We start from the raw sequence: 12,255 nt of genomic DNA, 5'->3' as shown, positions 1-12,255 counted from the left end.
GTTAAGTGAAATCATCTCCACCACTTATGCAGTAAAAGTGATCTAGCTCTAAATAGAATTCATTATTTTAGGGAGAAGTACATTCATTTTAACAATTTCACTTTTGAAATGATTTTAGTGTCGCAGTATGGAGTCAATCCCTTTCTGCCCTAGTTTTCAGCACACCTTCAAAAGTTGATTTTCGTTTTTTGTCTTTGTAATACTAAACTTGGCAATGCCTGTGTGTGTGATGTTCATCTATATGGCTTCATATGTCTCTTCTTCAGCCTATATTAGAAATAAACACATAGAGTATGGATGTACTGTTATGGCAGGCAATGTGTGGTCACAACACTAATGGCAGTGTAGGGTTACATAAACACACCCACAAACTGAAGCAGCAATTTTCTCTGGCAAACCAGAGAGTAGTGAAAACTCTGTCACAATTCACTTTTGCAACTTTCTTCTGCTTCTTTTCCTTGTTAGAGTGCAAATATTAGTATTGCTCTTGTAAATGCTTGAAATTAGTTTTTGTTTATTATTGAAAGGAAAAACATGACAAGAAAGCAGTGCAACACCCAGGGTTCTATTGGGTGGGAGGACTCTATATTAACATTGTGGCTTTTCTTAACTTTATTTGATTAGTCAGACTTACTTTCCATTGCTAGCATATTCGATTAGTTTGTTTTGTAAAGTGCATATACAGTTTGACCTCTTTCCAGTTATAAACACTGTGTCAAAATTAGTTTTTTGTGTTATATTTTATAGTGCCACGTTCTCTGCTTGAAAAACTATATACTGACCATCTAACAGGTGTACTTTATTATTATTTTGGGATGTCTCGTATTTCCCTATGTCTAAGAGGCACAATTGCATAGCTTAGATGCATCATTTGCTACGCAACCAAAAAGGATATTGTTTGGAATGGAAGTAGAGGTCACCAAAGAGGGACAAATTAACCATGAAAAATAACGCAGGGCCTTCTGTTTGGACCAGTAGTCTGTCAGTCTCATTCTCTCTTACGCTGTGTAATTCAATGAGGTGTCAAAATAAATTTCACACAGATGTATCATCAGGAATTTCCCAACAAACAATTTACAAATAGAAGTAAAATAACAAAGGCTTAATATGTTATCATTATAAGAGATAATAAAAAACACCTGCCAGATAGTAAGCATGCAGACAAATCAGAACACAAAAGCATTGTACTCACAATGTTTGGCTACACAGATGAGGACTGTTGATGTGAGTGCACATGCAATAGAAATAGAAAATTGATTTTCAAAAGTTTTTATTTTTTATTTTTTGAAAGAGTCCGTCAATACATGCCTGTTATGCTCACTACCTGCTGGACCAGTAACATCCACTTTTGTTGGGATGTCCAAATTTAGAACTGGGAGAGAGCAGCAGCAGCAGCATGCTGATTTGCAGTTTTAGGCCACCAGAAATTACATAGAACATTCAGAATTTTTTAATACACACAGCCACAAAGTATATGTTAGGCTACCGTCTTCAATAACTGTCTCCATGCCTGATCACACTTCGTGTCTCGCAAGTAGAAAATTGCCCTAATTCAACCAACAGAAACCCTTTAGTTTTACTCATCCACTTTATGCTACAAGTTTGTAATTTAGCTGGGAGTAGAAAATATAGCTTTGTTGCTAATGGTGTGTTAGGGGATTGACAGTCATACTTTTATTTATAGTGTTGGATTATAAAGTTTTTTCAAGCTCAGTAAACATTTTCTCTTCACTGGTGTTTTTGGATAAGCCACGAAAACTTGTTCAGCCCATTTGTGTCACACAGCAACCTGAAATACTGCGGCTTGTTCTCTATATAAGATATGAATAACAGACACTAGTGGTCCTCAATTATAGACTCTAAACACTCTAAACCCAGGCCTAGAGTGTGCAATTCCCATTCAGTAAGTATCTTTTTTGTCTCTGTACAGGAAAGTTCCACTTGGTCTCCAAGATAGGGCGCATTGAGAAGAGTGTTGAAGCACACAAAGGCGCTGTTTTGGCTGGAAGATGGAACTATGATGGGACTGCTCTTATCACAGGTAAAGATGGATACACACTTTCTTTGCCACTTAACAAAAACTCAGTTAATTAGTCTGCTATCAAAATCTTAATTACTATTAGAACTTTGTGAATGCAGTTGTTTAATCTTTATATACTTGACATTCATTTCAACTGTTTTTCTAACTGCTTAGCTGGAGAAGATGGGCAAATCAAGATCTGGTCAAAAAGTGGTATGCTGCGCTCAACACTAGCCAGCCAAGGTGAGACTAAAGACCTTTGCTTTACTGCACTAGATTTAAGCTACATATACGCATCTAGTGCTTGTGTGAAACTGCTATTAATAATCGTAAATGATCACTCAACAAAAACTTTTATATGATCATTGATCCAAAGCTTAATGAGCAAAGCAGAGTACATGTATTTGTTATGCATGCCTCCTCTGCACTGATGGCTGCTGATGCCCATACTTGATTGACAGAATGGTAAAAGCAGGGCTAAAAAATTAATAGTTATCATACTAAAAATAGCATTTTGAAACACTGCATATTCCAAACTGCAGCAGCTGTGATGATAGAGGTGAACATTTAGTTGGTGACCGTTTTACCTCCTGAAAGTACAGCTGTAGCCAGCCAGTTAATTCAGCAGAATATAAGGAACAATAATTGAAACTTCTGTCAATGTGTGTTCACAAGTTACACTTGGCCAAATATAATTTCTTGAAGAGGGAAACACAACACTTTATGATTTCATATTTAAAATAGAGAATGTTCTTGCTGTTATAAAAAACAGAATGGCGAATCTTTCTCTTGGATAGCAAGTGAGTTAGCAGCTAGCTTATTTTAACTGCAGAGTGTAAAGGATGGACAACTAGTACAAAGTAAACCTTCAACCCTTTGAATTTTAAACTGCAGATTATTTAACTTATCACTTTAAAGCCACTATGAGTAGAATTTGAAAAATTCTTTTTGTATGTACAAAACTGGACATGAAAGCTGGTACACTGTTCACAATCTCTTCTGTTGTTCAAAGTTATTAGCTGATCCAGCATGATAAAGTATCTTGAAATCAATTGTAAATAATGAGGACTAACAATGATAATAACCCAAACCCTCATTAAGTGCAAACGTGTACATGCCATAGTCTATGTCCCTCTCGATTCACATAATTTGAACAGAAGTGTGAGAAAGAGCCAGTCTGATTTTTAGACTGATAGAATTTAAAGCAGATCATAACCATAGCAGCTGCAGCAGGAGCCGTGTGAAGCCAGTCACTGACTGACTTGCAGGAGTTTAGTAAACACAACACGACAATACACCACCAATTACACACTCGCTGTCTTTCTCTATCACACACGCACGCATGCACACACACATACACACATACACATACACACACACACACACACACACACACACACACACACACACACAGTACTGATTGCTTCTGGCTCAAAGAGTCCCTCTTGAGACGGAGAGAACAAGAGCAAGAAGTAGAGACCTGGTGAAACTTAATTTTCATTTGTGTGAATCTGGGAAGCTTTCTTTTACTCTAACGCTAAGACACACAGCTTCACCTCCTCATCTGGCTCCCATTTGACACTGGACTCAAAATAACTGTCCCTGTAGATTGGCCTTACATGTCTGCTCTTACACATAGTTCCAGATAACAAAACAAATTTTAGCTCACAGGTTGTTTGATTTTAGATCTATGTTTTGAATGAATATTATGCTTACATTATAAAAGTGTGAGTGTGTGTGTGTGGCTTTTTTTCACCATTCATGAGGATGTACCTCACATGTACGAGTGTCTGCACTGGCATACTCACAGAATGATCTGTAAGATTTGCTTTGTGTTGAAGCCGCCTTTTTTCTCAAGCCAGATCATTTAAAATGACAGTGATGGAGGAAATATTTTTTCTCAACTTGGCTGTGTGATTGTGTGAACATGTGTGAGGTGTGTGTATGTGTTAGGCCCATTAGAATGTAATTGTCCTCAGTACAAGTAAAAGCAGAGTCGGCCTTCCAGTTCTTTGTTTTTTTTTTTTTTGTTTTTTTTTTATTAAAAGTGCCATAAAGTTTCAAAGCTTTATAGGAGTGGTGTTTTATTAAAATCCATAAAAAAGACTCCTAATGATACAATTCTCTATCCAGCAATCTCATTACACATGGCTTACTTATTAATTGATTCATTGTGCTGTTTGACTTATTAAATGCTTCTTCTCAGTTGTGGGACAGAAAAAAGAAGGGGGGGGGGTGAAAGTTGGCTTCAGGGGAAATGGATGGCACACTCCTGCTGAATGACGGGTGCTGTGGAAAACCTGGCAGGGGAACAGCAATTCAGCCCCAGTATGTAGAATGTTTCCTTAGCTGGCTGTTTGGAGAATGAGCTGCTGGGCAGTGGGCTGCTCAACAAGACTTACAGATTTGTATAACACCTGGTTATAGTAGCATTGCCTCAGCTACACACCATCCTCCACATGGCACTCAAATCACTGCAGGTGTTGCTTCTCTACAGAGCCTTCAACTACCTTACATACAAACACATGCAGTGCAGGAGTGGGTTGCTCTTATTGGGTGCTATGACCCATTTTGAGGGAGTGAGAGAACTCTAGGAACAGGTTGGAAGTGAGTGAGCAAGAAGGTGGAGAGAGGAAGCTGTCTCAACCCCTCTCATCGCTTTTGTCAGATTTAGGACATGTGACCAGCTGGTATTTGTGAGAAACCACATGCATCTGTAGTGAGGTTAAATGTCCTCATGTGCTGAGGCCCAGTCCATTGTTCATGACTTGTGATAATACAAGATTGACATCTTCTGTCTACCTGTGTTCCTGCATATATTCCAGGGTCTCCTGTGTATTCTGTGGCCTGGGGTCCCGACTCCGACAGAATCCTCTACACATCAGGAAGACAGCTAGTCATCAAGCCTCTGCAACCCAGCGCAAAAGTCATACAGGTACTCTAATTTTATGTGTTCTGGTGAGAAGAAAAAATCTGCATTGGTTACTTCAGGTTTAACAAAGTCAAAGTTTTGAAACACTTCCCTTTAACTAACTCTGTTAGTGATTCAAAAGTTCCTGTAATTGACTTAAAATCCATCAAACATGGATGTGGGATACCTTTTTTCATGGTCTATACAGGCTCATTTATTTTCTAAAGAAAAAGAATAAATAGTTAAAAGATGGGATAATGTGACAATCACTTCTTGGTCATATGATCTATTAGTGCCTAATTAATGCCAATGACTTTTCCAAAATTGACTTTGTTGACAATACTTTTTATGTCATCACAAGATCCTTAACTTTTAAATGGATTATTTCAATTAAAAAATATTTCAATAGCTTCCATATCTCATATAACCCAATCGCTCAGTAGCAACACTGAGAATTTCTTTTTTTCCTAACAGAGTTTTTGGTGAATTAATTACTTTAAGTTATTATGACAAACAGCGGCAAATGGAGTACCCCTCTTTACATGTCGATGAGAGCATTCCTCATTTCATAACAATGTTTAGATAAAGACGCCATGCTAGTGTTCAGGTAATGTGACTCAAACTCCAAAACCAACATCAGTGACGTGTAAAACATGGGACCTATAGTTCTATAAGCAGTAAGAGGCACTACTATAGTTGTGTATCCTGCAGAATTTTTCAGTGTTTCAATCAAACTTTATATGATCATAAATTATGGGTTCTGCGTGTGACTCATATATTCGTTGTACATGTAATTAGATTTATTTATTTACTTATTTTGAGTCCCACAATCACATGAACAGTAATGTATTAAAGGAGATGAAATATCCCATCTTGTGACAACCAACATTGGTTAGACATGCAAAAGAACAAAGGCTGACATTCAGGTCAATGGTTCCATATGTGACATCAAACTGACTTCACCTCACTATACAGTATACTGTTTGTAATGCATAAGTTGTAATTCAGCTTTTTTACTGTGAGGGTGGCTATCATTTAGCTGTATGCCATATGTCAGAGCCAACAAATAAGTTTGGATTTATACAAGACAGACAGAAAATAAAAAGATATTTTTCTTTAATGTGGCAATGTGTCAGTTTTCAAATGGGTCAGTTAATTAATGGAGTAAACACTCACTAAAAATGTATCGCTGTGTAATAAGTAAAGAAAAATCTGACAATAAAACAGAATTTTGCTTATGACTTGGAGAACTTTGGACACACCAAGTCCTTATAGAAATGAAACACAGTAGCCCTACAGCTTGGCTCAGGGTTTCTTTTCTGTTGTCAATATCTTTGTTTCATAGTTTTCATCTTGTGTTTACATTTTGTTTATTATTTGATCTGTCCAGTGACCTGACATCACCAGGCCTTTAACTCTTTTGAGGTCTTCCTAAATGAAAGTTGAGATTTATTTATCTGTATTGCAATATAAAGACTAAATAGAGTGCAGTGGATATAGATGTCTGTGAGTGCTTCTGCGTTAAGGAAGGGTGCAGCACCGAGGACCTTGCACACAAGTGATTTTTATTGTAAATGTATACATTTGTTTATTATTCTTCTTGAAGCTGAATAGCGCCTGGGATCTTAGATTAACAGTGATGGGTTTAATGGGCACGTTCTCAACACTCTTCTCTCTATTAGCTGTTACCATGTATTCATGTGTAGGCACAAGCACACACTCACACACGCACATCCAACCTCATGTACTCTCCCTGAGACCACCTGGAGAACAACACAGTGATGCGAGTAAGACCTGTGTGGGGGGTCAATCTGAAAGGGTCAACGTGTGTCAGGCAACCAGGGTTGAACACGGGTTGGACATTGCCTGGCATGGGTGTCTGATATGAAGGGGTGTGACACCAACTATGGGTAAAGGGACCCAAAAAGACCCACTTTGACCTCTGGAATCGCTTACATAGATATACACAACATGTGTGTGTATTTATGTGTGCCTCTTTGGTGCATGGAGTGAGCAAGTAGTGTACAAAAAATAGAAAACAGAGTGTAGGCATGTAGTGAGAGCAGGAACAAGATAGGAACACAGTAAGATAAGGCTGGTGACAGGCTTTCTGCTTTGTGTTACACTGTAGCACATAATGGAGAGCGTAACCTCTCAATGAGGCTGATATGAAACAATTCATACACTCACAACTGTGTGCAAGACAAAAAAAGGCACTCCTTGTAGCTTGGAGCTTATCCTGCCCATATTTTGGTTTACTGTCTCTTTTGGACTCTGTAAAAGTGTGTGTGTGTGTGTGTGTGTGGGGGGGGGGGGGGGGGGGGGGGGGGGGTCAACATTATTTTGTGTTGAAATAAAGTTGTCTTACTCTCTCACTTTGCCTCTCTCTAGTGGAAGGCTCACGATGGGGTTGTTCTGAAGGTGGACTGGAATTCAGTCAATGACCTCATACTGTCAGGTGGAGAAGATTGTAAATATAAGGTGAGCTGCGTTTGAGTATACCTTTAGATGTTTTTGGGTGTGTTGTTGTTTTTCTACCTTTTAAAACATGTCCTCCTTCAACAGGTTTGGGACAGCTTTGGCCGTCTGCTTTACTCCTCATCATCTCATGACTACCCGGTCACCTCTTTATCCTGGGCTCCAGATGGTGAGGGTTTTGCCGCGGGCTCTTTCAACACCCTGCGGCTCTGTGACAAGACTGGAGTAAGAAAAACCGTTTTACTCTACATCAATACCTTATTTTTGAGTTGTTTTGTCCTATCGGGGCTCCCCCAATTGAATGTGAAGTTATTCTATTACTATGATGGGAGCATTTATCAGCAGTAGAAACTTAGACCTTTATATTTGAGAAGTGGAGGTTACTGCTAAAAACAAGTGTTGCAAAAAGAAAAAAGAACAAATAGCAGGAGGAGAAACCGAAAGATGTTGTAGCAGCTCATCTGGGCAATAAAACTATTGAAATGTTGTTCACTTGCTGAGATTTTTAATATCTGACACCTCTCAGACTCGAGGAATCATTTTGAAGCTTTGTTGATTTGTTTATAATAAAACTTTGCTTTAGTGCAAGCAAGATGTACAAGTTGTGTGCCACATCAGCTGATGATCAGATAATCCAGACACTAATATTGCTTGGCATTTTCAGCCAGACAGTCTATTCACTACCAGAACATGTGCTCAAGTGCTCTTGCATTAAAAATGCAATTAGTCTTCCTCAGTGTAATCCCCCTTTCACACATGACCAAGGACTGTAAAAACGAAGATAGCAATCACTATAGTGTGAGAAGGTAATGGATGTTTTCATTCTATTGCACCATATAATTTCAGTGGTGGGTGTCTCCTCTCTAGTTGAAGTTCTGGTTTTGAGTTGAGAAAATAATGCCAATACAGGCGTACTCAGTGTTGGAGGTAATTCTTAAAGCTTCACACAAAAAAATGTCTTAGTTGCTATAATTTAAAATAAAAAGCAAATACGCTAATACTCTGTACTCAGCATACACAGTCCTGCATAAAACAGAATTATGCATGCACTTTGAACATGAACAAATCCCTTATCTTAATTGATTTTTGAGCACTTAAGGTGAACCAACGTCAGACTAGATACAATAACAATGTGTTTCTGACCTCAGCACTCCCTGACCTCTGTTGCAAGCAGCTGTTGCCGACAACGTTTGCAGAAACTCTTCAACTGTAGAGCTTGTACTTTCCATATTGTAAACTTCTGTTTTGCGCATTTTATTTGTTTATTCTCATATACCAATATAACATTTATGCTTTGTGGTCAGTCAAGTTCTTTCCCACAATATCCGTGGTACAGCTTTTCCAGTGCTGTATGGTTTATATGGTGTAGCCCACTACAGACTTTATGCTTTCTATACATTGTTCATCTCTGTAAACCACATTAGGCTGGATGCCATGAGTTCTTATTACCTGGTGCTGATGGTAACTGGAGTTGTAATGAGAGGGGAAATGAGAGAATGACGAATGGTAATTGTTGTTTTATTATTGCTGAAAGTTTGGCCAGGAACAATATTTCTAGTTCCCCACTCTGCCCTCATGGGACGTTTAGGGCTTCTTTGAGTTTACGTGGAGATGTCAGTGTATTGCTGTATCAGACCTGTTGTAATGAAAACAAACAGCCAAGGCTTTTTTTTTTCTGTGCTGATCACCAGGCATTTCATGCTCCATTTTGATTTAATTAGGATCAAATGGCTTTTTTTTTTTTTTTTTCTGGAGCACTAAGACAAGTGGGCTGGAGAGAGCTCTGAGCCAACACATATGTCTTCTCCAGAGGGTAAGGTGCGTGCTTGTATGTGTTTTGCAGAGGTTACATTAATGTAATGTGTAGTGTGTGAACATCCGAAGGGACACTGGGGAAATCCTCTATCCTTTACCATTATTTTTGGTTTTCTGAACCAGGGATTTCAGTAGTTTTCGGGGAAATTGCCAAAATATAGCCGTGAGCTGATGAAATCATTTGGATGAAGCCAGCTTGTATCCATTTTCTCTGTGTCAACAAAAATAAAAATTATTGTGCTATTAAAACTATGACAGACAGAATTTAATACAGCTTGTTCCTTTATTTTTTTTTTCATTCACCTTACGTCCTCCCATTATGGGTTTGTTTACGTGGTTAGTTTGTTCCATTGTTTCGTCACTGCACCACTTGCTTTGTTGTGGTGTGTCTTGGTTAAGGCAGTGTGATGATGATGATGATAATTATGATGATTATGGTTCTGCCCCGCTCTAACTGGAGGAAGGGTACGCTTGCCTTCTCCTCCCTAAGCCCCTCAGAGACAGTGTGTACTGTAGCATGGCGTGGGAGGCTTGCTCAAGAAGAAGAGGGGGGGAGGGTGGGGGCGAAAAAAAGAAAAAGAGTTTAGAAAAAGAAAATCTCCCTCAAAGGTCACTCCATCGGAATCGTTTTCTATGTGTGAACTCAGACATACAGTCCTCTCATACATCAAGTTAGATAAAGTTCAATTTGCAAACCTAGACACACATGATCACTGTACTATGGTTACTGTAATCTCATTGTACATGTGAGTTGACATGCAAAAACGAAGAAGCCATTAACCAATTACAAGGGCTTTACCTGTGTTGTTGTGATTTGTTTGCGGTGCAGTAAGGGTTAAGCAGTGCGAAGAGTCTTTTCAGTTACTAGCGTGACTAATGGGAAGGAGTTTCATTCTGTATCTGCTACAATGAAACCTTGCACTTTAACATATTGCTGCTGGCTCAGCAGGATCGGTCCCGCGCATTTAACCCCTTCACCTCCCGTCCAGCTCAGCTCCCCTCTCGCCCAAAAACTCTCAACTCTCTCCTAGTCTTTTCCTTTTTCTCCTCCACGTTTTCTCTCTCCATGCACCACAGGGAAGATGTAGTGTGTTGCCCCCACCCCCCCACCCCACCCCGCCCCCACCATTATTGCCATGGAGGGAGGGGGAACACACACTCAAACACAGAAACGGACGCACACACACGCAAAGTTTACATCCAGGCAAAAGTGCTGGGAAAGATTAGTCTTGTAGTCCCAGCGAGTCACCCTTGGACTAAACACAGTTTGTTTTGTTTTGTTTTTCCATGAAGCCTCTACATTTAGTTCATATTAAATACCTTATTGCATCATTAATACATATTTAATTATTTTGGTGTAATAATTTGGTGTGAGTTCTTGTGTATGAAGTACTTTTTTTACAGGAGCTTTAACAGGACACAGGACACAAAGAGGTTCACTGTCCCTTTTACAAGATTTGGGAGAGACAATAAGTCAGTGTCTGTCTGTGTGCCTGCCATAGTATATGCATGTGCCCACATGCCTGTGTATGTGGTTGTGTGTCTGTATGTGTGTGTGCGTGTGTGTGCAACCATTGCCGTGCAAATGTGCCTGCGAGACAGCAGTCTATTTACGAGGCGCTGCAGCTGGTGTCTAGCGTCTGGACCCTGTCACGATCCCTGACACTGTCACTGGCTAACAAGTAGGACTCATTGTGCCAGGCGAGCACCCTCTCGCTTCTTTCTCTCCGCCCCTTCACCCCCCCTCTCCTCCCCCTTCTCTTCCCTGCACTTGTTTTTTCTCTCTGCACTGCACACCCATGCTCACATACACGAGTTGCTGCTTGGTTTTGCTTTTCTAATTCCTGCACAATATTTATTTTCTCCGTTTTTAGGACTTTGATGGGTTGAATGAGAAATCATGTCATTATGTTATTATGTGACTTAAGTTCTGCGGATTTTTGGTGTTTCAGAAACGTTACTGTTCACTGTTTTGCTCAAATTCATCTTGTAATCAAGTTGGCTTGAACACAGCTTCAAGGCCAGATTTCATAATTATTTCACCACTCTTCCACCACGCTTGGTTTGGTCCTCATTCGGGACTTAGTGGGCATTCAGACTGAAAACAGCTCTGCATTAAAACAACGCAGGCCTTCACAGTGCCTTGCCAGAAGACGTCACATTGCATTGTGGCAAAAGTTGAGCTGGGTGCAGCTTTTTTTGCTTGATGGCCCTGAATTTGTGCGACTGTCCTCATTTAAATGAATGAGCAGCCTGCATTTTTTCATGCAGGGCTAGTGTCAATCGAAAAGTGGCCTCAAAATTGGGCCTTATTGAACTTAGTGATTACAACTCCCCTCTCTCCCTCTCTTGGTCTGCTTTAAATGAGGTCTTGCTGAAGATGTGGCTGAGCTTAACCCTGGTACGATCCAGATTCCTGTCACGCTCCTACTGATAAGTCAGTGTACATCTGCTCTATTCCCCTTATTCTCTCCACTGCTCTTCTTTCTACTCCCCAGTTTGTAGGTTATACTTACCACAGTATACCACAGACAATTTAGTTAGGATCATCAGATGGTTTTGATGGTAGCCCCAGGCTGAGCCCTATTTCTTACTGACATCTTTGCAGTTTTCCTTCTACAATATGAAAACAGCTGTCACCATCACAAAGTTTTGGAAGATGAGTAGTGATAAATCATCTATCAAATTTATCGCTCATAATGGCAGCATTGTTTTCACGACTAGGGTTTGTTAAAGTGTAAAACCACTGGTATCTACTTGTGGATACTGCCTGTTATTTCATACAGTGGCCAACTGGCCCTCAATCGTCACAATCAGTGATTTATTATCTCTAGCTGTGATTTTCTGCCAGCTGCAATGTCTTTGGAACAAACTGCTTCTTCCCTTATCTGTTCATCCACTCTGATTACTTTGTGCCAGTATATTTTCCTTATAATTGCCACTTTGTGCATGATATACAACCACAGTTTTTTTTAAAGAGGGAATTCTTCCATTTTGAGGATAGGTGTAAATCCCTCTCTGTCTTTCCTGC

At 39.6% G+C, this 12,255-nt stretch overlaps 1 protein-coding gene across 3 annotated transcripts in view; it reads left to right on the top strand.

Moving 5' to 3' along the window:
• ift80 (intraflagellar transport 80 homolog (Chlamydomonas)) overlaps positions 1-12,255 on the top strand; it is a 36,264-nt gene that overhangs the window by 1,406 nt on the left and 22,603 nt on the right. For all 3 annotated transcript variants that reach the window (XR_011693425.1, XM_071496008.1, XM_071496007.1), the window contains exons 4-8: positions 1,931-2,041; positions 2,195-2,263; positions 4,846-4,955; positions 7,323-7,412; positions 7,497-7,634. Coding sequence is in view for 2 of the 3 variants with exons in the window: in XM_071496008.1 (XP_071352109.1) it covers positions 1,931-2,041; positions 2,195-2,263; positions 4,846-4,955; positions 7,323-7,412; positions 7,497-7,634 (518 nt within the window). In the remaining variant the exon portion in view is untranslated. The remainder of the gene's footprint in view (positions 1-1,930; positions 2,042-2,194; positions 2,264-4,845; positions 4,956-7,322; positions 7,413-7,496; positions 7,635-12,255) is intronic.

The sequence above is a fragment of the Trachinotus anak genome, unplaced genomic scaffold (genome assembly GCF_046630095.1).
Source record: "Trachinotus anak isolate AG129_WGS33_773 ecotype Australia unplaced genomic scaffold, CSIRO_AGI_Tana_v1 ptg000014l, whole genome shotgun sequence".
Lineage (NCBI taxonomy): Eukaryota > Metazoa > Chordata > Actinopteri > Carangiformes > Carangidae > Trachinotus > Trachinotus anak.
The sequence above is the reverse complement of the archived record's forward strand: the minus strand, read 5'-3'. Positions and strand labels throughout refer to the sequence as shown.